The sequence below is a fragment of the Mus musculus genome, chromosome 12 (genome assembly GCF_000001635.26).
Source record: "Mus musculus strain C57BL/6J chromosome 12, GRCm38.p6 C57BL/6J".
Classification (NCBI taxonomy): domain Eukaryota; kingdom Metazoa; phylum Chordata; class Mammalia; order Rodentia; family Muridae; genus Mus; species Mus musculus.
In genome coordinates, this window is record NC_000078.6 from 51592943 (window position 1) to 51617635 (window position 24693).

The window sequence follows — 24693 nt, forward strand, 5'->3', positions numbered from 1 at the left end:
CCCCACGGGGCGCGAAGCTGGGAAGTTTTGTTCTCAGAACCGGGTGGCTTGGCTGCTCTGCACCCTGCTGAGCCCCTCAATTCCCTCAAGGCGGCTCCTAAGACCGTCTCTGTCCAGTACCCTGCACGCCCTAAGTGTCCCTAGGCGTTTCCCCAAACGCGCTCCGACGCCTTTTCCCATCAAGTCCCCGGACACCACAGGCGACCTTCACGCCTCCCCAGAGAACCCCACACCGCAGGAAGAGGCGCCAGTCCGCTGGCCTCCCCCGGGGACCGTCGGGGGGGGGGGGCGAGGGAGGAGCTGGCCGGCCACCGCCCTACGGGGGCGGGAGGGGGAGGGCTGGGGACCGCTCCTAGCCCCTGCTGGCGCCCCCCGCACAGTGCTCATGCGCGCCGCCCGTCTTTATAGCGGCCACGGAGCCGCGCTTGCCGCACTCGGGTGTAGCCGGGCGGATCCCACGCAGGTGCGGGACCCGGGGAGGTGCATAGGGTCTGTGCCTCTGCCTGTGTGTCCTGGCGTACCCCACGCTGGTCCGAGGTGGCACAGCGCGTCTGGAGCTGCTCGAACTGCAGCGGTCGGGTTCTCCCGCCTTCGCCGGCTTCCGAGGAGCGCAGGGCCGTGCGGTCCCCGGCGAACCTCGTTCACGCCTCACTCTCCCGCAGGTCCACGGAGATCCTCGCCATGCCCTCGTCCAGGATCCCTGCTCTCTGCCTCGGTGGGTACACTCCCATCCCCTACCCCTCGCCCTCTCGCGCGGGCGGAGGCTGTAGCCACCTCGCTGTCCTCTCTCCGCAGGTGCGTGGCTGCTGCTGCTGCTGCTGCCCCGGTTCGCGCGCGCCGAGGGAGCGGGTGAGTTAGGTGCGGGAGGAGGGAGATGGGGAGGACAGGGTCAGTTCCCGCAGGCTAGGGACCTGCGTAGGGATGCGGGGCTGCAGAGGCGGAGACCCGCCCTCACCCATCTCCAGCGCAGCCCTCGGGCTTGCCTGTTTTTCCACGCCAGGGTCCCCGGGGTCCGTTTGTGCCTCCTTCCCGGGAGCACGCCACCTAGCCCCGGGACCATTCGTCCCGAGTTACTCCGTTGTTTTCCGGGCTGGGGACAACTGTTTGGTCCCAGCCCACAGAGGAGGGCTGCTCACATCCTGGTCCCACCTAATCCGATCACCTCGCTGTGCTGTGCGTTTGTGCTTGTAACCCCTTTGGAAAACAGCGTCGGCGGTTCCTATATCTATCTCCCTGGGAGCCTCAAAAGAGTTTGTTCCACGTGTAGAAGTCCGAGTGTGGTTCGGTGTCTTTTCTGCGATGTAAGAGAGTTTCGCTTCTAAAATCTTACGCTTGCTTTTCTTCAAAGTAGAAATGGTAAGTACCTTTTGCCCAACAAAGCAAGTGTTAGCAGCTCCGGACAATCTCGGTCCTGGATTCCAGAGTCGTTGTCGCCCCACTCCCACCTACCCCCACCCCCGTCGCTGAAAAGGGAAAAGATTTGGGTTATTTCATAGAGTTGCAAGGCTCCTATTTGAAGTTAGGATTTTAACCGAGCCTGAAGAATTGATATTGCACCTTGCGTCTTCCCTTTTCTTCCGTGGTCCAGGCAAGGATCCTTGGCAGAGGCAAATTACTCAACTTTTAAAACCATCCTTTCTTGCCTCGTGGGAGAGACTTTTTTTTTTTTTAAATTGGTCCGACTGACTGTAAGATTTAAGCATATTAGCAGTGCTTTCTTTTAAAAAAAAAAAGGGGGGGGGTGCTGCCTTCCATATTCCTTTGGACAGATCTGGAGGAGATACAATCAGATTCAAGTAGAGGACTAATTTCCTTGTGTCCTAGCCTTTGGGATTTGCGGCGTGCTCCGTAGGCTAATTAACTCTATGACTTTCATTTCCTCAATTGTAAAATATATGATCCAGGCACCTGTTAACTGGTTGGTTTATGTGAATGTGGGACTGTAAAGCCCTGACTGTATCAGGTAATGGGCCAGACAGCCCCCTGGGAAGGGTAGCTGAAGACGTTTGCATTTGTCTATGAAGACACTCCACAAAGGCTCAATACAGATGTACCGTCATCATAAATAACTGGAAAGAGTTCATCACAATTAAGATCTTTTTTTATTTCTAGGTCAAAGACTAATGCTATTTTCTCATTCTGATGCACTTTTTCAATTACATTTTCCAAATTGATGAAGAACTGGAAACAATGTCACATTAGATATCTGTAGTAACTTGGCCCTAGATTAAATTGGAAACCCCTTTGGGCTTGCTAATATCTAAAACGGTGTCAACATTTAAGTCGGTGTTTTGGCAGAAGTATAGAAATTGGGGGAATAAATAGAATCCCTGCAATACTTCCCCCGTAAAGCAGCCCAGGAGCTCTTACAGGACACACCCTTTCTCTTCAGTTCCCATTCCTGTCACCTGCTTTACCAGAGGCCTGGATATCCGAAAAGAGAAAGCAGATGTTCTCTGCCCAGGAGGCTGCTCTCTTGAGGAATTCTCTGTGTTTGGGAACATAGTGTATGCGTCAGTGTCCAGCATCTGCGGCGCTGCTGTCCATAGGTAAGCCGGAGCCCACGGGAAGGGCGTGGCGGTGCCAACTGGCACACGTGTGATTGTTTCCTTTCCAACTTAAGCTGTGTGGACCCCTCTCCTACCTGCTTGCTTCTTCTTGGTGCCAATTTTGGCCATAGTTTTGAGATTTTCGTGAGTATTCCTGCATGACCTAATGTGCAAGGGAAACTTTCTGACAATGAGCAGAGTACATTGTTTTTTGTTGTTTTGTTTGTTTGTTTGTGTGCGTGCGTGCTCACGGGCACCCATGTGCACCCATGGAGGACTGTTGAGAGGGTTTGAAGGTGGAATTACATGTGTTTGTGAATTACCTCACAGTGCTATGAACTGAACTTGGGGCTTCTGGAAGAGCAGCCAGCTCTCTTAAACACCGAGCCATTCCTCCAGCCCAGCATTAGTGCGCGATGGCCACATTTCTATAATTCTAAAATATTCCTCATCGTGTCATATATAGTAGGGTTTTTTATACTACACACCCTGTCGTTTTAACTTCCACCACAAGTCTTACAGTAGACACAGCCTTGTTCTGGTTTTCACATGAGACTGAACTCAGGGTTGTCAAATATCTTGCTGATGTCACTCTGGTAATCCAATACCATGCCATCCTACAGTAGAGGCAGGGTATGATTCTTTTTTTAAATACAGGTCAAGGGCACATGTGGTTAACTCTTTAAGAAATTTCATGCCTCTTTATTAAGTCTGAACCTCTGAAATGTAGGAAACAGGATATCAGTGTATTCTTATCACCCCTTTTAAAAAGTTTGACAATACAAAGTCATTTTCCCAGACATACTTGGTTCTGTGTAAGCAGGTCTTCAAGGGCCAGCAGCAAGCATCCTTAGGCAACTAACTTCGCCACCCAGCTGTTTTCTTGACCAATGTAAGCAACAGATGGCTATGTCTATTGGGTAGTGTCTCAGCTGTAATTCTTGCCTGGCAGGGGAGTGATTGGCACCTCAGGGGGACCTGTGCGTGTCTACAGCCTTCCTGGTCGAGAGAACTACTCCTCGGTAGATGCCAACGGCATCCAGTCTCAGATGCTTTCCCGATGGTCCGCGTCCTTCGCTGTGACCAGTAGGTACAAGTTCATTGTTTTCAGCCCTGTATAAACACCGCCTCCACTCTCCTCAAGAGGGTTCTCTGCTTTTCTTAGCCCCACCTTTTTCATTCTGTTGGTTAAGAAGTCAACCATGGGACAGAGTCACCCAAACCAAACGGGGGTCTGGGAGTGTTAACAATCCCACTTTACACGGTGGAAGCCAAAATCTGAATTGTTTGCAATCTGGATGCGTAGATACTTAGCGAGGAACTAACTGTCAAAGTAGGCATTCAGCTTTGGGTGCTTTTCAAATACATCAAGAACGCATTTTGATTCTCCAAACCTAAGGGTCAGTGTGATGTTTATACCCGAGTCAACATTACTCCCTTAAGTGTCATGGAGAACTTTAGATTCATAATGTCCTAATGTCAGAAAAGGAGGGAGAAAAACAATTAACTTCTCATTTCTACAGAAGGCAAAAGCAGTACCCAGGAAGCCACAGGACGGGCAGTGTCCACAGCCCACCCACCTTCAGGTAGGCAACACTGGGCTGATCCCCTTGTTACCTGGAGTTTGTGGATGCTTTCCTTCAGGGCACTAACGAGAAGCAAAGCAGCTACCTCATATTTACTGATGTATTCATGGATGGAAGTATTCTACTTTATATTTCACAGTTCTTCTTTATTATAACCTAAGATGGAAGTATTCTACTTTATATTTCACAGTTCTTCTTTATTATAACCTAAGTCAGCCATTCTAGGAGGTTCTTTCTATCTCTCCCTGCTTTGATGGACCATGAGGAGAAACTGGTCAGAGACCACTTTCCGGCTGTTTGCTTCATGAAATCCCCTTAGTTTCTGCACTGTTATGTGATTGAAAGAAATCGGTGTGTGTCTGCTACCAAAAAAAAAAAAAAAAAAAAAAATCCAGGGATATCTTTTTCTAAAATAGTGACCATTTTGTTTTATTTTATTAGAGATTGATTTTATGTGTATATGTGTGTGCTTGAATGTATTTATGTGCATCGTGTGTGTGCAGGCAAAGGAAGAACCAAAAGAGGATAGTAGCTATTTTGGAGCCTAAGTTACAGGTTATTGTAACTTGAGCAGCTTAATGTGAGTGACTGGAACCAAACCTGAGTCTTCTGTAAGAGCCGTGAGCACTCTTGCATGCTATTCCATCTCTCTGACCCTGGCAGTGGCCATTTTAAATTCAAAGACATTATAAGCATGTGGCTCCGTATTCCCAATCTTGCCTTAATTGCTGGTTTAAGATATCAAAGCCTTGGATAGATTCATACCAAGTACATAGGCCTGCCACCATTCTGCTGTGTTTCTTTGTTGGAGTATTGCTTTCCTAGCCCAAAAGACCATGAAAAGAACTTAAGGTCTTTCTAAGAATGGCACCCCTTGCCATGGGCTCACCCAGGTGGAAGTTCCTGCTGTGTAAGCATCTTGTTGTTGCCAAGAGCTTCCTTCTTTTCAGGTAAAAGACTAAAGAAGACACCAGAGAAGAAGACTGGCAACAAAGGTAAGCTAATTGCTCGGGGAAATGGCAGGTCCTTGAGGTGCTCGGGGGACTAACGAAGCCCTTCTCTGCCTCTCTGTAGACTGTAAGGCAGACATTGCATTTCTCATTGATGGAAGCTTCAATATTGGGCAGCGCCGATTTAATTTGCAGAAGAATTTTGTTGGGAAAGTGGCACTAATGTTGGGAATTGGAACAGAAGGACCACACGTGGGTCTCGTTCAAGCCAGGTACCAACTTTAAAGAGATTATGGATATCTTCAATGATGACAGCTTACCAAGCTGTTATATTCATTTCAGTAAACATAACTTAAATCTGGACAAGCTGTAATCCAAACTATAAACTCAGGATTTAAGAATGCCTATGCATGGCTGGACATGATGGTGTATACCTTTAATCTCAGCACTTAGGCAGAGGCAGGCAATTGCCTATGTCAGCTTTCTACTCATCTCTGTGAGTTCAAGGCCAGCCTGGGCTATCTAGCAAATAGGCCAGCCAGGGCTGCATAGTGAGTCCCAGTCTTTAAAAATAAAATAAAATCTGCATGTGTATCAAAAGATGGCCTAGTCGGCCATCACTGGAAAGAGAGGCCCATTGAACTTGCAAACTTTATATACCTCAGTACAGGGGAACACCAAGGCCAAAAAGTGGGAATGGGTGGGTAGGAGAGTGGGTGGGAGGGTATGGGGGACTTTTGGGATAGCATGGGAAATGTAAATGAGGAAAATACCTAATAAAAAAGAAAAAAGGGAAAAAAATAAAATAAAATAAAAATCTCTGAAAGCACTTGCATGCACATGCATAATTCTCAATCCCCAACACTGCAAACAACAACATCATCAAAGACTGCCTGGGTAGACTGTGCAGGGCTAGTGTGTCATTGGCATAAAACGACACCTTTCTCTGCTTCACTCAGTTCTTGGGTTTTCCTTTTGAGAGAAAGAAGCCATAAACTGTGTTCCCTGCCTTTTTGTTGATTTGTTTGTTAGCTTGCTTGCTTGTTTGTTTTGTTTGCCCTTTCTATGTTTCTTCCTTGGGATCCAAGCATGGCTGTTACACTCTAGTTGGCAGTGTGAACCTGGGAGAGTGGAGCCTGAAAAAAAAAAAAGAATGAGGTAGACTAGAGTCTCATCCAGTAGGCAACTTTATTCAGGGTATCAGACAATTTATAATCTGAGGGTACTCTGAGGATTAAGCAAGGTCGTATGAGCAAAGTTCACTTTGAGTTCAAGCTATATCCAGTCACAACGGCAATGTCACATTGAGTTTAGGCTGTATACAGTCATGAGGGTGTACAGCTTACAAATGTCATTCTGAATAATAACAGGTAAAATGATGGCTAATCTAAAGTACAACCCATTCCTGTGATTATACCTGGGAGAGGCATGAAAGCAGGTTCCAAGAACAGCCCATATGATGGAGGAACAGAGATCACAGCCTCTGTCTTGCTTACGTGGAATTTTCTAAGAAGCTCTCAGAATCTCCTCACAGAGCTTCATTCATGGATCATGTTCTGACACATGACCTCTTGCACTTTATGACTGTAAAAATAATATTTGTGGGTTTTAGCTGTGTACTATGTTCCTTACAGAAGGTTTCCAAAGTGGGGTACAAAGAAATAACATTTCTCAGACCAAGCCTTTATAAAGTTGTTTCCTTTCTGAATTTGAGAAGATGTTTGTACGCATGCTCCCCTTTCTACAATTCAGGCTACCAAAATGTTGGACCCTGTGTGTTTTCCCCCTTAGCATTTTCTTGAGGCAAATGTGCATTGTAGATTGCTTTATAGTTTTCCTTTGCATACTTGTGTAGACATTCTTCCCTCGGCTTTCATGGTTACACAGTGCCCTGTGAGGAGAAGCCTTCTGTCTGTTCTCTGTCCATCTTTGATTACTTCATTCACCTGAATTCCTGGATGTGACGTTCAGCACTTTCAAAGTCTCTGATAAAATGACTAAGTTGTTTTGTAGAAAGTTGAGCAGCTAATACTATCAGTGGTGTGTAGCCCCGCACAACCACAAACATTAATATTCTGCTTGTTACCTTTCTTGTTGTTTGTTTTTCAAGACAGAATTTCTCTTTGTAGCCTTGGCTGTCCTGGGATTTGTTCTGTAGACCAGGCTGGCCTTGAGTGCGAGAGATCACTCTGCCGCTGCCTTCTAAGTCTGCTTGTTACTTTTTATAGTTGGCTCTGCTTAGAAGTTATTTAACTTCTCTGTATAATTCAGTCATTTCCCCGTGTCTTTAAAACACTGAGCTCTTTGTTGTTTTGACTTAAAATGAAATATCAATTTCATAAACACTTAGACAAGTTTCTTTGACTCAGCTGCTGATTTTGCTGGTTGGCTGGTTTTTTATTTTGTTTTTGGTTTGTTTTGTTTTATAGACCAGGGTGGCCTTGAACTCAAGAGGTCTGTCTGCCTCTGCCTCCCAGGTGCTGGGATTACAGGCATGCTACTATGTCTGGCTTATGTGCACAGGTACATATACATGTGTATATAGAAGGTAGAGGACCACCTCAGGTCTTATTCTTCAAGTGTCATTCACTTTCTGTTGTTTTAAACAGGTATCTCATAGGCCTGGAACTAGCCGAGTAGGCTAAGGTGGCTGGCCACCATGTCCAGGGACCTGACTCCCAGCACTAGGATCACTAGTCTAGGCCATCACACTAGCTCTCTTTACATGGGATCTGGGGATAAACCCAGGTCCTGGACTGAACCAGGACCTGTCCTCAACATGGTCTCTAATGAACAAAATATAGTTTAAAGAACTGGAATTCTTTATCATAACTAGGATTGGCAAATGTCATTGTTTATAATGAATTCCCTTGTACCCTACCCTTAATCTTAGGGCTGGAAATGGCTCAGCGATTAAGAGCACTGGTCCCTCTTCCAAATGACACAGGTTCACTTACATGGTTGCTCACATATATCTGTCATTCCAGTTCCAGGACATCCAACATCTGGCCTCTGTAGACATCAGGTATCCACATGGTGCACTGATATAACATGCAAGCAAAACACCCATACACATACAAATAATAAAATGTGTTTTGACCAGAGAGACTTAGGCCAATAAATTGCTGATGTAGTCTCATATCCAGTTGTTTCCTATCTACTTGGTGCCCAACTGTACAGACTTCCACTAAAGCTGGAGCCCGGAGCCGCACCTGCTTTAACACACTGCATACACGTAGTCTGTTATTCCAGTCCCAACCTAGATTTTGGAATGATTTTTGAGCCATTTGAGTCTGAATTTAAAAGGCAGCCATGTTTTCTTAGGCATATTATCTAAGTGTTCTGAGCCTGTTTCTTTAAATAATTGGGTAAGTCTACCTTGTGAAAGTATGAAGTGAAATTGCATATACTTAGCTATCACCCAAAATATAATAAACGCTGAATATAGCAACTGTCCTTGCTACATTTCTGCAGCATTCCCAGTGAGTGGAAGCGATGTCCTAGTTGACTATATACTATGTGATTTAAAAAGACTTGGGTCTGACTTTAACTTTTTATTTCTCTTATATGAGTTTTTTTTTCCCCTGAATGTATGTCTGAATCATGTGTGCCCCTGATGCCCACAGAGGTCAGAGGGGGTGTTAGACCCTTTTGAAGTGAGTTAGATGGTTGTGAGCCATTATGTTGCTACTGGAAATTGAATCTGGGTCCTCTGCCAGTAAATTTTTTTAAGGTCATCTGTTTATTTGCCTTTCCTTAAAAAATCTTCTTTTTTCATTTTTATAGTGAACACCCCAAAATAGAATTTTACTTGAAAAACTTTACTTCAGCCAAAGATGTCTTGTTTGCCATAAAAGAAGTAGGTTTCCGAGGGGGTAACTCCAACACAGGTAAGCACACAGATGCTTAGAGATTAGACCTGAAAGCCGCATGCTTCATGACATTCATGACAGTTCTAGCACTTCAGTTTTGGCAGGATCTGCATATCAGCATCTGACACCTCTCTATAATGGAAAATATTCCAATGGGTTAGCTGATTTTTCTTTTTGGTTTTTTGGAGACAAGATTTTTCTATGTAGCCCTGGCTATCCTGGAACTGTATACCAGACTGGCCTCAAACTCAAGAGATTGGCATGCCTCTGCCTCCCAAGTGGTGGCATTAAAGATGTGCATCACCATGGCTGGTGCTAATAATTCTTAAAAACAAAACAAAAACTCTACATCATTCTGAATTTATAATCCTTACATTAGATAGGTCATTTACTTCTTTAGGAAAGTACCTATTTATAATCCAAAAAATCAACAATGAAGGAAGATGGGGCAGACTTTGGAAGGCTCCTTGTTCCCTAGCTGTCCTCATAGGTCAGGAAGGGTAAGGGTACATGACAGAAGTGGGTGTGGCTTGTTTGTTGGTATTGTTAACTGAAGGAAATGTGAGACTTCTGGAAGGTGGAGGGGAAGCATTGTGGGTTGTGAAGGCCAAAACTAGGTCTGAAGAAGAATAATAATATTTTTGCTAACTGAATTCCATGAGTTAAATTCTTAATGGCATCGTTATTAACCTGAAATAGAAATATAATCTGAGCCACTACAAATGATGCTCATTTGCTTGTTTTTAGGAAAAGCCTTGAAGCACACTGCTCAGAAATTCTTTACAGCAGACACTGGTGTGAGAAAAGGAATACCAAAAGTGGTGGTAGTGTTTATTGATGGTTGGCCCTCTGATGACATTGAGGAAGCAGGCATTGTGGCCAGAGAGTTTGGTGTCAATGTATTTATAGTTTCTGTGGCCAAGCCCATTCCTGAAGAACTGGGGATGGTTCAAGATGTTGCATTTGTTGACAAGGTAAGGTGCAAGGGTTCTTGCTAGTGGGGAGGAGTGATTCATTTGGGGCCGACAAGCCCCTAACTAGATTAGTGAACATAAAATGTTTGATATGAGCCTAGAAGAATAAACCTGTAATCCTAGCTATTCAATGAGACCAAGACAACAGGTTCAGGGCCAGCCTATGCAATTAAGACCCCTAACTCAAAATGAAAAGTAACAAAGGCCTGGGAACACATGCATAAGGTTCTAGGTTCATTCTCCATTACTACATAATTTGCAAAATTTTGCGAGCTTTAAGCAACTTTTGATCTTTTGGGGTATATTTTGTCTTTCCCATTAGGCTGTGTGTCGGAATAATGGCTTCTTCTCTTATCACATGCCCAACTGGTTTGGCACTACAAAATATGTGAAGCCTCTGGTGCAGAAGCTCTGTACGCACGAACAGATGATGTGCAGCAAAACCTGCTACAACTCAGTGAACATTGCCTTTCTGATTGACGGCTCCAGCAGTGTTGGAGATAGCAATTTCCGCCTCATGCTAGAATTTGTTTCTAACATAGCGAAGACATTTGAAATCTCAGACATTGGAGCCAAGATAGCTGCTGTACAGTTCACTTATGACCAGCGCACCGAGTTCAGTTTCACTGACTATAATACCAAAGAGAACGTCCTAGCTGTCCTAGCGAACATCCGCTACATGAGTGGTGGCACAGCTACTGGTGATGCCATCGCCTTTACTGTTAGAAATGTATTTGGTCCCATAAGGGACAGCCCCAACAAAAACTTCCTGGTTATTGTCACAGATGGGCAGTCCTATGATGATGTCCGAGGCCCTGCTGCAGCTGCCCATGATGCAGGTAAGATGGCTGTCTTCCTTCGGATGAAGGAAGGGGTCCCGTGAATTCTAGGGGTCGGTCAGCATTTTGTAGAAAGGATCCTTGCGGTGTGAATTTATATAGTCTACCAGCTTTGGTGTCTAAGCGAACTGAAATTCTTCCAAGCTCCACTGAAATTCCATTGGGAGGTTTTGCTATTGTTTTTCAAGACAGGGTTTCTCTGTGTAACAGCTCTGGCTGTCCCAGAACTCACATTCTGGACTAGGCTGACATCAAACTCAGAGTTCCTCCTGCCTCTGCTGCCCAAGTGTTGGGATTAAAGGCATGTACACACAACACCCAGCTCAAGAAGGGGAGTGTTTTTTAATTCACCAGATTGCTTTAAAAACTTGCAATTTAAAAATAACAATATAATTTTTAAAAACATTTGAGCATTTTTCCTGTGTTTATTATGTATGTGCACCAGGTGTGTACCTAGTGCCCATGAAGGTCATGAGAGGGCATTGGCCCTGGAACTGGAGTTATAAATATTTGTGAACTATGTGGGTGCTGGAAACTGAACACAGGTCTGGTACAAGAGCAACAAATTACCTGCTGAGCCATCTCTCCCGCTCCCAGATCTACAAGTTTTGATTGTAAAATGGATTTGTCACTATAACTTCAAAGACTGAATTAGAACAAACAAAATTATTTCTAGCCCCCATTCCTCAGACAATGCAACCTTCCCATTTATCTGTCCTCTGTGCCAGTTTTACTTTAATGTGGTTATCAGGGTCCCCAAGATGATGTCTGAAAGTGACAATAGCAGGGAGTCCTTTCTCACTGCCAAACATGTGTGCCTGCTGCAGGGGCTTCATAAACTATCAACTTGATTTTCTTTCTCTTCCTCGTTTGTTCAGTGCAGTCTTGAATAGATTGACAATCTCAGTATTTTCATCGTTATTAATATGCAGTTGCTGGTGGCAAAGCTTTTGGTTTTGACCAATTATTTTTGATATAATCAAAATGACTGTGGTCTAACCTAAAAACTTAGCATAGATTTCACTTAAAAACGTATCAGGCAGTTTCCTCTGCAGCTATGTATTATATATATGGAATATATACATATTATATATATGGAATATATAACTACATTTTTAACTTATTTAAAATGTTTCCCCTTTAGGTATCACCATCTTCTCTGTTGGTGTGGCTTGGGCACCGCTGGATGACCTGAGAGATATGGCCTCTAAACCCAAAGAGTCACACGCTTTCTTTACCAGAGAGTTCACAGGGTTAGAACCAATTGTCTCTGACGTCATCAGAGGCATTTGTAGAGACTTCTTAGAATCCCAGCAATAACCGATACTCTGACAACTCAAGGAATACGTGCAAGGGGATCTAATGTGCAAATTATATTCTCAATGCCTATGTAACTTTATAGCTTACCAGTGTCAAAAAATGCGTCCACAGCTGTTTAAAGCAAATGAATATTCATGTGATGCTCACAATTTAGATTGGCCGAGACTTGATAATCAGGCCCTTAGAAACTCAGGAAAGAAGAGTTGTCATGGATTAACATTGGGAGTTCAAATATGCATTCAAGTGGATAGGTAAGCTACACAGCTCAATAAAAGAACCTGGCGCTTACACACAAAGCACTGTTCCCTCTTTAATCACTCTGCATTGACCATGCAAGGAAAACAGAACAGCTTTTAAACACAGATCAAGTATACATATTTTGACCCATGTGGATGTTTTCTTAAAACCAGCCAAGAACAGACAGCTGTTATTATGTGCACTAGCCATAACTACACATTATATGGAATCATATATCAAGCTTCTTTTGTAGTGTGTTTTCATAACTTGATGGCTGAAATACCACACTGAGTAAAGGTAGGATTGCCTGGTATTTTTCTATTTATATCCTTAATTTTATGTGTATAGACAGGCATGTACTCCGAGGACTAAGAAAATGTTTAAGCAGATAACTTTTTTTTTTTTGAAAAAAAAGATGTGTCAAGTATTGTAACCGAAAAAATACACAGCTTAATAGCTTGGCTGTCAGCAATAAAACTGCTAGTGACTAAGTGCCTATTTATTAACACTAGTGTTTTTCCTTTTAAAATTTTATTTAATGTACACTGGTGTTTTGACTGCATGTATGTCTGTGTGACAGTGTCAGAAACTCTGGAACAATAATTCCAGTTTTTGAGCTGCCATGTGGTGTTGGGAAATTGAATCTGGGTCCTCTGGAAGAGCAGTCAGTGCTCTTAACCACTGAGACACCTCTCCAGCCCCTAAAGTTTTTCTTTATGACAAAAAATGCTTCACTTGCTAACTTACATGGAATGAGAAGTCTCATTTCATCATGCAATAACCTCTCTTTCAATTATATACTGAATGCCTAATGTAGGCATCACTGCAGTCATGACCAGGGAAACCACTAGGGCATGCTTTGGAGGACTGACTTCAAAAGAAATATAACTAGTATCATATTAAAAACTTAGCACATTTGTGAAGCTCATGTCAGGCAGAATCCACCTCGTATGGATTAGAGCTTACCACAGAGAGCCCTCACCACAGGGATAGATCACCTCATCTTCTCTAAACCAGGTTCTGTCCCTCTCCTTACCCAACTGTGGATCCGTTTCCTACCAACTGACGTGGAAAAAATCCTGGTGACTCATGATTTTCTTGAGTAAATGCCAAGCCCATGCAGAAGGCTCATGTGTGAGACAGAGACAGAACTTGAATATCTCAAAAGCTACACAAAAAATCGATTTTAAAAAATTCCTTGTCCCCTCTTACAAAAGGCTGCAAATGATTCATTGTGAACCAGGAGAATCTTACCATAAAAAAATATTTAATTTAACCTGACTTGAGAAGTTCTCTTCTAGAAGTAAATGAAAACCCAGCGTCTCTATAAGTGATCAATCAAAGGATTAATAATAAGGATATACAATAAAAAACATTAACTGAGGAGAGGCTAGCCTTAACCTCAGCATCCTCCTGCCTCATCCTCTTCATACTGAGCTTACAGGCACATACCACACACAGCTCTAAGAATGAAGTTTTTAAAAGACATACTACAATCCAATTTCAGCAGGCACTTCTGGATGTCAAATAGGCTAGCTCATTTTGCGAAGCTTTGCTGTGCTTTTTTTGAGATAAAGTCACACATATCCCAGGCCAACCTTGAACTGGGGGGTCCTGCTGACATTACAGGCATGAGAACCACACTGCCAGTGCCTGCTGCTTCAGTTTATAACTTATAATGAGTCGAATGCTGGTTTTCAGATTTTAAAAGCTTGAAATGAGGGAAGTAAATACAATCATGAGAGATGCAGTGATTCAACATCAAGGAAAAAGAAGACCACCCTAACATTAAAATACAATTAAAACTTAAAACATTGAGCCAAATTATTTTTCATAGATCACAAATGGAAACAGACAAAAATAAGACATTTTATTTCAACCTTTTAGTCTTTTCCTATGTTTACCATCACTGAAAATATATACTATTTGTAAAGTCCACTGTAAAAGACACAGATGTTTATGCACTGCAGTGATGAGCACATTAGTTAAATGACTATTCAATGGCTATTCAAAGACTTCCAGAACAGAACTAGCTTTGGGGGAATTTGTTAAAAAACAAAAAGAAACAGGGGCAGTTTTTTCACTTTTCAGCTCAGAAAACAGGAACCATTTAGTGTCTATCTGGCGTGCGCGTGCCCCTGCCTGCATGCAGACCAGAGCAGCCCGTTTTCTCCAGTGCTTTCCAGGGAGAGGGTAGGAGTTGAAAGGGTGTTCTCTCTGACCCAGGTCACCATCTAGGGCTAGGCTGGCTTGCCAGTGACCTCTCAGGATCCTTCTGCCTTTGCTTCACCTCAGCACTGGGGTTATATACATGAACAGTCACACCCTGCTTTTTCCTTATTCCCACTCACTAAACCACTGCCACAGGAACAACAATTACTTTTCACATTTTTGAAGTCTTAGTTTTGTTTTGCTTTTTGAATCACAACTAAGTCATTTGAAATTTCTCAATGTATAATTTTTAAAGCAGGAATCCAAATAGAATTTTGCATGTAAGTTCTGTAATTCAATTCCATTTACAATTTCTTTTAAGAAAGGGAGTACTAATATCATGAAGCGTTTTCTTTTATTTATTTATTTATCTATTTATTAATTATATGTAAGTACACTGTAGCTGTCCTCAGATACTCCAGAAAAGGGCGTCAGATTTCATTACGGATGGTTGTGAGCCACCATGTGGTTGCTGAGATTTGAACTCGGAACCTTCGGAAGAGCAGTCGGCGCTCTTAACCACGGAGCCATCTCGCCAGCCCAAAACGTTTTCTTTCAAATAGCTAACTTTTAACTTTATAAGTGCAACTTTCTACTAGTAAATGACACAGTTTATTCTTTGCTAATAAACATGTCTGTGGAAACAGGTATACCTAAACAAGACAACACTACTTTCTATTAAGTAAAACTCAGATTTTACAGTAATAAGATATCTAAGCAGATTACTGAAAATATTGCATCTGTGAAATCTGGGGGGTGAGGATGACAGTGGGTGCCATATTTTAATAGCTTAAAAGCTACCCCCTGGTGGTACAAAATTACTCTGAAAAGTATTCTTAATAGTGTTTCTGCTGTAACCTTACTAGAATCTCATTAAGTACAACAACGTATGAAAAGAATAGCATACCCAGCACTTGGGAGGCAGAGGCAGGCGGATTTCCGAGTTCAAGGCTAGCCTGGTCTACAGAGTGAGTTCCAGGACAGCCAGGGCTATACAGAGAAACCCTGTCTTGAAAAACCAAAAAGAATAGCATAAAAATGAAGGACTCCACTAAGAAAGCACCTTCATTTCCTAGTTTAATTGTGGAGAGTATTGCACTTTATTATTCAACACGAAATAATGTGGCCAAGAGCAACATACAGGTACACAATTTAATATTTATTATATGTATTTTATATACATTATTTTTCAACAGCTCTATGTTTGCTCTGGGGTACAATCTTAAAAATCTGCTGATTCATAGTCTGTAAAACAAAAACCTTACAAAACTCATCAAAACTCGCAAACTGATCAGAAAAGGCTTTTGGAAGACTAGAAAAAATACTTTATTGTCTTAATCATGCATTACACAAAGAAAATCTTCAGTTACACCATAAAAGTAAGCACATCTAAAAAGTAAAACAGGGAGACTGTGAGTCCAAATCCAGCAGACTTCTGTGTCCTGATTCAACTTTTTTTTAATATCTTATTTGTAATGGTAATAAAATATTCTCCAATTTTCTAACTAGTTCATTTGTTTTGGAATCATGGTAAATCAAGAATCTTGGGGAGAAACATCTTGGTTTGTAACTTAACTATAAAATATTCCATTTTTAGTCTATTTTAGACTTTTCAAAGAGTTCCAAAATAGATATACAGGTTCCTTTAGCACATTAATAAAAGGATATAAAGACCAACAAAAAGTAAAATAAATAATAGGCTATTAGCAAGATGGATAATCCTTGATAAATAAACTTGTAAATACAGTAAGATGTACAAAATATCACATAGTGATAGGATGTCAAGATTAGTTTTTAAAGAGTTCCTTTGGAGTACTAAACTCCACAGCTTTGTTTTAATACACTTAATAGTCCTTGGTTCATGAAGACATGTAGACAAAGGTGATTGGTTTATCATCTTTATGAAGGACTTAGCTGAGCTGTATTAGGTAAAAGGAGGAAAGAAAGTGGTTATAGGTGGCAGGTTAGTGAGATCTCTGTGTTTTAGGGTTGTATAATGCAGAAAAAACATCAATATGATCTTGAGCACTGTTGTGACAGGCTAAATATATAAAAAGACTTATAAAAACTAGAATTTTATCCAAACATTTTGTGCAACTAATGCTAAAATATTTTAAGTTAAATTTTCTTTTCTTTCTTTTTTCTTTTTTCTTTTTTTTTTTTTAAAGCAAAATAACTTTAAAAGGGAATCTGTGGCATTCACTGATGAACATAAGATCACTAAGAGATGAACAAAGCTACTCTTGGAGCTTGCTTCCCCACCAGAGCACCACATTCCTAACCCTAAGGCAGCACACAGAGTCCAACAAAAAGTCCTTCCCCCTAAGAGCAGACTCCACATTGGCTTAAACACCTTAAAAAACAAAAACAAAAACCGCTCAGTTCATATCCAGTATAGGGCACAGATACTGGAGTCCTTTTTCTTTCTGTCCCACAAAATACAGTTAATTACACTTAAACTAATAAACCTGACATTAGGATGTGATTCCCAATTTCTGCCTGCCCCAATCACCAGGCAGATCACATGTAGTGTCATGTCAGGAACCTTCATGATGGCAGTGATGCAGACCCCCTTTCTGACCAAGTAAATCTTTTTTTTCTAAGATGCGAGTCTATGTTGGTTCACACAAATACTTTGGCAAGAGCATCAGCTCCTGCACTGGCGATATATGCCTTTGATGGATGGAAAGCAACATCATAAATTGACTCATCCAATTTCTTCCTATGAGCTGTTATTTCTTGTACACATGTCTTACTGTCCAAATTCCATAGTCTAATGGAACAGTCATGGCCTGTAAAAGAAGGGGGGGGGGGGAAGCTTGTTACTAAGGAGCAATTCTTTTATAAAGTTTGTAGGGTGTACTGAAGTTCAAACTTACTTCCAGACATCAAATAGATTCCATTGGGATCTACTGCTAAACTTGTAACAGCATCCAAATGAGCTACCATAGAATGGATCATTTTACCTATAAAACATAGCAGAAGATTAATGCTGAGAGGCAACATAAAACAATCACCATCACAGTATTTTTTTTAAGTTTTGGAAAGTATTCACAACATACAAGTTAGTATTTAATTATTTGGGAGCACACAATTCACAGTGAGCAACCACTACTACTTCCGAGCCCATCACTGTGAAAGAAAATCTTGTTCCAAGTATATAATCTTTCCCCAATCCCTAGCAACAATGGCCCTCTCTAGAAACTGTCCAATTCTAGATGCTTTACACTAGATTCTGAATATGTGGCTTTTGTGTCTGGCTTCTTGCACATATTTTTCAAGATGCATCTACCATACTAATAGACTAAAGAAAATTTTTACCATTAGTTATTTTTAAAAGACTCTGCTCCTAAATGAAGCATTCCTCTACAGGTAGGGGCGGGGGAAAGGATGCTCACTGGAGTCAGAGCATAAACAGTAAGTAGGTTACATATCTGAGAAAAGTAAAAACTTGGAAGACTCAGGAAATCCTGCCCCACCTTTTTTTTTAATTAAATTTTAATTGACGTAAATGTGCTGTATGTGTGTCTACGTATGTGCCAGAAGTCATAGGTGTTGGCTTCCTGAAGCTGGAACTGCCTGATGTGGGTACTGAGACCGTTTCCATAAGAATAGTATGTGCTTCTTAGCCACTGAGCCATTTCTCCAGCCCTTAAGTTTTTTAGAAGCAGTAAACAACTCTTTTTAGAGATTTCTCGCATCTGCAAACCTACCTCCAAGTTGTGCAAGAGAGCTCCACCCTTACTCACACTGGGGTGGGCCTTTCCCTATTGCAGCTGGTTTTTGTTTTTAAATCTATTCTGTAAGTAGCTCTCACCGATGCATCCTCCTGTTAGCAAACCTCAGTAAGACCTTTACAGTTCACCAATTAGGACTGAGCTCCCACCCATCCAGACCCTTAGGTAGGAACCCCAGTTAAGACCTTTTTGGTTCACCAAGTAAGATTTAGACACAATCATATTTTGGTCTGTCCTGGGTTCCTTTCCTGGGTTGAATATTGTATAGTGTTTTACTATAAAATCCACTACACAATAAAGATTCACTTATTTGTGTGTGTGTGTGTGTGTGTGTGTGTGTGTGTGTGTGTGTGTGTGTTTGCAAGTTTAAATTTAAGGAAATTATCAAGAAGAAAAAAAAAAAAAACGGCAGACTGGGAAAAGATCTTCACTAACTTTACATCAGACAGAGGGATAATATCCAAACTATATAAAGGACTCATGAAGTTAGACTCTAACAAACCAAACAACCCAATTGAAAAATGGGGTACAGAGCTAAAACAGAGAATTCCCAACAGAGGAATCTCCAATGGTTAAGAAGCACTTAAAAGGAAATACAGAGAAAACTGACCCTGAAATTCCATCTTACACCCATCAGAATGGCTAAGATCAAAACCTCAAGCGACAGAACATGCTGGAGAAGATGTGGAGCAAGAGGAACACTTCTCCATTGTTGGTGGGAGTACAAACTGATAAAACCATTCTGTCAATCAATCCAGTGGTTTCTCAGAAAATTGTGGAAATAGTTCTACCTGGTTCTAATGATACCTAGTATTATTCCTGGGCACATACCCAAAAGATGTGCCACTATGTTCATAGCAACTTTGTTTGTAATACCCAGAAACTGCAAATAGCCTGAGTTATTTCCAATGTCCCTCAACCAAAGAATCAATACAGATAATGTGGTTCATGTATACAATGTAAAATACTATTCAGCTATTAAAAACAAGGGCCAGGAGAATACAAGGAAATATGCAGCTGACAGGGTGGGGAACATTTCTAGGACATGCCAGAGACCTGGGGGGAGGCTCCCAGAAGTCATAGGGGTTGACCTTAAACTCCTACATTGGGGTTATGGCTACCTCCTATAAACAGGGAGGACTCCCAGTGGAGGGATAAGGAGACCAACAATCCAAAAAACTTTCAACACAAAATTTGTCCTCTCTACTGTAGCTTGGATTCTCGTGCTATTTAGGTTTCCCCTAAACCTGTTTGCAGTGTTTACATGTGTAAGAAAGATGGACTCTGACCCCAGTTGGTTCTGATTAGTAAATAAAGTTGCCAGAGGGCAATGACTGGGCACAGAGGCAGGACGTCCTGGGCAAGGTTCCGAGGAGGAGGAAAGAGAGTTCTGCCATGCCTGGAGAAGTAAAACCAAGAGGCCACCCCTGAGAGATGCAGGACAGAGAACATAGCCATCATGTAGGTGCCAGGGAACGTAGCACGTCTAGGTCTGGAGCAGCCAAGATTGAGGATTTAGTAATAACCTGGGAATATTGGAGAGTGGATTAGACATGTGGAGGTTAGGGAGTGGTCCAGCCATTGAGCTGTTTAAGGCATATACAAATATAAAAGCTGTGTGAATGTGTCTTTCAATTGGGAACCCAGAACACGGGGGTGGGGGAGGGGGGCAGCGGGAAGCACTGTTTCCACCACAGGGATGGAACTGGACAGCGTTAATTGGATACAGCTACAGTCTACAAGAAATACAGGGACAGGGGATGGAGCAGAGACTGAGGGGATAGTCAACCAATAACTGGCCCATCTTGAGACCCATCCCATGGGAGCAAGCAGTAATCCCTGACAGACAGTATTAATGTATGCAGTATTATGCTTGCATAGTATGCTTGCTCCATCCAGCAGCTGACTAAAACAGACACCCACAGCCAAACATTGGATGGAGCTCAGGGACATTTATGGAAAAGCAGGGGGAAGGATTAAGGACCCAGAAGTGGACAGGAACAGCACAGGAAGTCCAACAGAATCAACTAACGAGCCCTTGGGAGCTCTCAGAGACTGAACCACCAACTAAAAGGCATCTGTATACATGGGCAGGACCTAGATCCCCTGCACAAATGTAACACATGTGCAGCTTGGTCTTCATGTGGTCCCCAACAACTAGAGTAGGGGCTGTCCCTAAAGTCGTTGCCTATTTGTGAAATTCATTCTCCTAACTGGGCTGCCTTGTATGGCCTTAGTGGAAGAGGGTGCGCCTAGCCCAGCAGAGACTTGATGTGCCAGGGTAGGTGGATACCCAAGGTGGGCCTCCACCCTCTCAGAGGAAAAGAGAAAGAGGAAAGGATAGGGGGAGAGGGACAGCGATCAGTATTAATAAATAAATGGAAAAAGATTAATCTTATGTGTATGTTTTGACTGCATATATGTATGTACTCCTGGTGTCTGCCAATGTCAGAAGAGGGAAGCCGGGGAACTAGTCTTACAGATGGTTGTGAGCTTCATGGGTGTTGGGAATCAAGCTCCGATCCTTTCCAAGAGGCTCAAGGACTCTTAGCCTCTGTGGCAACTCACCAAGTTGAAATTTAAAACAGGCTGTGGATATAGTGCAGTACAAAGTCTTTGAGGGAAAGAGTATCCTGCACTGGCAACATGTAATTTGAAGAAGAAAAAGCAACACCATAAATTGATTCATTCTGCAGTCATCAAGACCCAGAGAGGCACTTGACACCAAGAATAACAACATGGGATTGAGTTCAGGAAGGAAACCCAACTCTTGCAAGTTGTCTTCTTGCCTTTACACACATATACCCACATACACAAATATATATTTTAACAATTGGGCGGTGTACAACACTGCATGCCTTTAATCCCAGCACTTGGGAGGCAGAGGCAGATGGAACTCTGTGAGCTTGAGGATAGCCTGGTTAGCACAAACACTTCCAGGACAGACAAAGCTACACACAGAGAAACCGTGTCTTGGAAAAAAAAATTAAGTGAATGTTCTGTTATTCAGGTATCAGAAACTTCTAAAATTAATTTCTTAATGAATTTTGGGCTAAGTTTTTTATATGGATGCTAGAAACTTGACCTCAGATCCTCAAGATTGCAGAGTAAAAGCTATTACACACAGAGCCATCTCCCCACAGACTACTGCCCAATATCTTAATTTAATTAAGTCTTTTCCATATTATGTATAGTCACTTGAGACTGTGATTAATCCACCAGACAGACTATGAATAGAGGGATACAATGCTGGATCAAGTGAGATGCTGGTCCTCTAATGATGATCATAACATTTCAGACCTCTTCCGGTAACTATGATCCCATTTTCACTAATACATACTTGCAGTTTCTCTCATTTAACCAACTTTTTTATGGTTCCATTCTTTTAGTAACACCCTATTCCATTAAGATGAACAGATTCCTACTAAAATGTAGTTCAGTAATTCAGCACATTGACTATTATGTGCTAAGCACTGGGTTCATTTTCCAGCATCTGCCCCCTCCCCAACAAAATAAAAAGTTGACATATTGGGGCTGGAGAGATGGCTCAGCGGTCTTCCAGAGGTCCTGAGTTCAATCCTCAGCAACCACATGGTGGCTCACAACCATCTGTAATGGAATCCCATGCCCCTCTTCAGTGTGTCTGAATACAGCTACAGTGTACTCAGATACATTAAATAAATAATATTTTTTAAAAAGATGACACATGTCTTTTATAATAAATCTAGAGTTATTACAATTACAAATGAGCCAGAGTAAGTGCTGGCTCAGGGATCAAAGAACACTTCTTGCTCTTGTGGGTGACAACCTAGGTTTGGTTTCCAGTACCAACAGGCCAATTCCAGATGATCTGACAGCCTCTTTTGACCTCCACAGCCAAAATACCCATACACATAAAATAAATTTAATGTATAACTGAATATATGTAAATAAAATAGAACAACACTTCACAAAGAATAAACAATAAAACAACATTCTAAGAACCCTTTGTTTTGCTCTGTTCACCCAAAACCTATTGTATCAAGAATAGGGCAGATACTTAGACTAGAGCTGGCTCAGTGTTATTAAGGGCACTTATTTTTGTAGAGGACCCAGGTTTGGTTCGCAGCGCCTCCATGGTGGTTGAGAACCATTCGTAACAACAGTTACAAGAAATCCAATGGCTTCTTCTGAGGTCTCTGGTCACCAAATACACACGTGATACACATACGGCCAAGCAAACACTCATACATGTAAAATAACACTTTTTGGTTGGTTTGTTTGCTTTTCAAGACAAAAGGCCTTTGTGGGGTCCTGACTGTGCTGGAACTCATTCAGTTACAACCTCAGAGATCTACCTGCCCCTACCTCCCAAGAGCTAGGATTGAGGGTGTGCACCACCATTGCCCAGAATAAAATAAAATATTTTAAAAGGAAAGAAAATGTGGGCTAGAGAGATGGCTCAGTGGTTAAAAGCACTGACTGCTCTTCCAGAGGTCCTGAGTTCAATTCCCAGCAACCACAAGGTAGTTCACAACCATCTGTAATGGGAACTAATGCCCTCTTCTGGGGTGTCTGAATATAGCAACGGTGTACTCACATACATAAAATAAATAAGTTTAAAAATAAAAGAAAGGGGCTGGTGAGATGTCTCAGTGGGTAAGAGCACCCGACTGCTCTTCCGAAGGTCCGGAGTTCAAATCCCAGCAACCACATGGTGGCTCACAACCATCCGTAACAAGATCTGACTCCTTCTTCTGGTGTGTCTGAAGACAGCTACAGTGTACTTACATATAATAATAAATAAATCTTTAAAAAAAAAATAAAAAAATAAAAGAAAAAAAAATAAAAAGGAAAAAATATGGCAGACAAATGTTGTGGCACAAACAAGTTCCCAATCAATTTAGGCCCTTTCCTCCTCTAGTTTCTCCTCAGTTCTCACTCATATAATACCCTTTCCTAGAATCATACAGGCACAGTAGTGGGAACTCAAAATATTGTCTTTACCAAAATTTTATTATTTCTGCAGTACTGATGACTGGACTTAGGGCCCACACATGCCACTCTAGTTCTTGGACACACTAAGCTATCCTTCCAACACTTTTTTCTTTTATTACTTTGAGTTAAGGTATCATTCGTTTGACATAAGCTAGAGTCATCAGAGAGAGGGCCTCAGTTGAAGACATGCCTCCATGGGATCCAGCTAAAGGGCATTTTCTCCATTAGTGATCAATGGGGAATGGCCCAGCCCATTGTGGGTGGTACCTGGGCTGCTGGTCCTGTGTTCTATAAGAATGCAGAATGAGCAAACCAGGGAAAGCAAGCCAGTAAGCAGCACCCTCCATGGCCTCTGCATCAGGTCCTGCCTCTAGGTTCCAGCTCTGCTTGAGTTCCTGTACTGACTTCCTCCAATGACGATGGATTATGATCTGGAAATGTAAGCCAAACAAACCTTTTCCTTCCCAACATCCTTTTGGGTCATGGTGTTTTGTCACAGAATGTAAACCCTAAATAAGATACCAGGTAATTAATTATCAGCATCCAAAGTAAATTGACGTGTTAAAAATCAAATAATTTTTTGGGGAGAGACACTTTTACTTCATAGCCTCAGGCTAATATGGTCTTTTGAGGCATAATTTCTCAGGGTAGCCCAGGCTGTCCTGAAAATCTCTCTGTAGACTAGGCTAGTCTTGAACTCATAGAGATCTGCCTGATTCCAAAGTACTGGGATTAAAGGTGTGTGCCACCACAGACCAGCTTACTAAAAATTATAAATAAAAATAGTAACAAAACACCCACAGAACTGGAAGATGTCTGTAGAAAAGAAAAGTAGAAATTGAAGGGCTGGAGGAAGATAGCACTGTGTTTAAAAGCATGTAACTGAAGTTCAATTCCCAGCACTTGCATTAGGTGTCTCTTCTGGCATCCACATGCACAAACACACACACACACACACACACACACACACACACACACACACACACACTCAAAATTACAAATAAAATAAAACCTAAAAAATAAAACAACCAAAACAAAATATCCAGAACTTACTTTTTCTTAAAGTAAAAGCTTAACACTCTATGTAGCAGGACTTATTTTATGCATACATATAGTGCTCTCAGACAACAGTAAGCTCCCAGGAATGCAACATCTTTCCATGAAGATATCAAGTACATTATAAAATTCTAAATATATTTTTACAGTTAAAATTATTTATTCAAATATGGGGGGAGGGTGGGACAAGGTCCCCCTTTATATTCTGGAATGGCCTGGAACTCTCGGATCATTCTGCCTCAGCACCCTATGTGCAGGGATTAGAAGCCTGCACCACAGCACTTGCTCATTACTTATTGAAGCTATTTATAGTATTTTTTCAGATCTCTCTCTCTCTCTCTCTCTTTCTTTCTTTCTTTCTTTCTTTTAATTTAGAGACAGGGTT

General features: G+C 41.9%; 2 protein-coding genes across 8 annotated transcripts in view; one reads left to right on the forward strand and one right to left on the reverse strand.

Moving 5' to 3' along the window:
* Nucleotides 1-340: 340 nt before the first annotated feature.
* On the forward strand, nt 341-13677 carry Coch (cochlin). 3 transcript variants are annotated; one of them, XM_017314943.2, is made up of 12 exons: nt 341-463; nt 663-715; nt 796-858; nt 2393-2549; nt 3502-3635; nt 4073-4135; nt 5086-5130; nt 5210-5357; nt 8872-8975; nt 9705-9931; nt 10254-10770; nt 11915-13677. In XM_017314943.2, the coding sequence occupies exons 2-12, from the start codon at nt 682-684 to the stop codon at nt 12088-12090; spliced, it is 1668 nt and encodes a 555-aa protein (XP_017170432.1). In that variant the 5' UTR covers nt 341-463; nt 663-681; the 3' UTR covers nt 12091-13677. The 3 variants fall into 3 exon arrangements, with proteins under 3 accessions (XP_017170432.1, NP_001185764.1, NP_031754.1); NM_001198835.1 differs by having other exon boundaries at nt 399-463; nt 796-849; nt 11915-12831; NM_007728.5 differs by having other exon boundaries at nt 399-715; nt 796-849; nt 11915-12831.
* A 1921-nt stretch (nt 13678-15598) lies between these two features.
* Strn3 (striatin, calmodulin binding protein 3) overlaps nt 15599-24693 on the reverse strand; it is an 83811-nt gene continuing 74716 nt past the window's right edge. For 3 of the 5 annotated variants that reach the window (NM_001172098.1, NM_001364437.1, NM_052973.2), the window contains 2 exons: nt 17418-17504; nt 15599-17330 (listed from right to left, as the gene is read on the reverse strand). In NM_001172098.1, the coding sequence (NP_001165569.1) occupies nt 17161-17330; nt 17418-17504 (257 nt within the window). In that variant the 3' untranslated portion in view covers nt 15599-17160. The remainder of the gene's footprint in view (nt 17331-17417; nt 17505-24693) is intronic. The other 2 variants (XM_006516411.4, XM_006516412.4) reach the window with 1 other exon arrangement.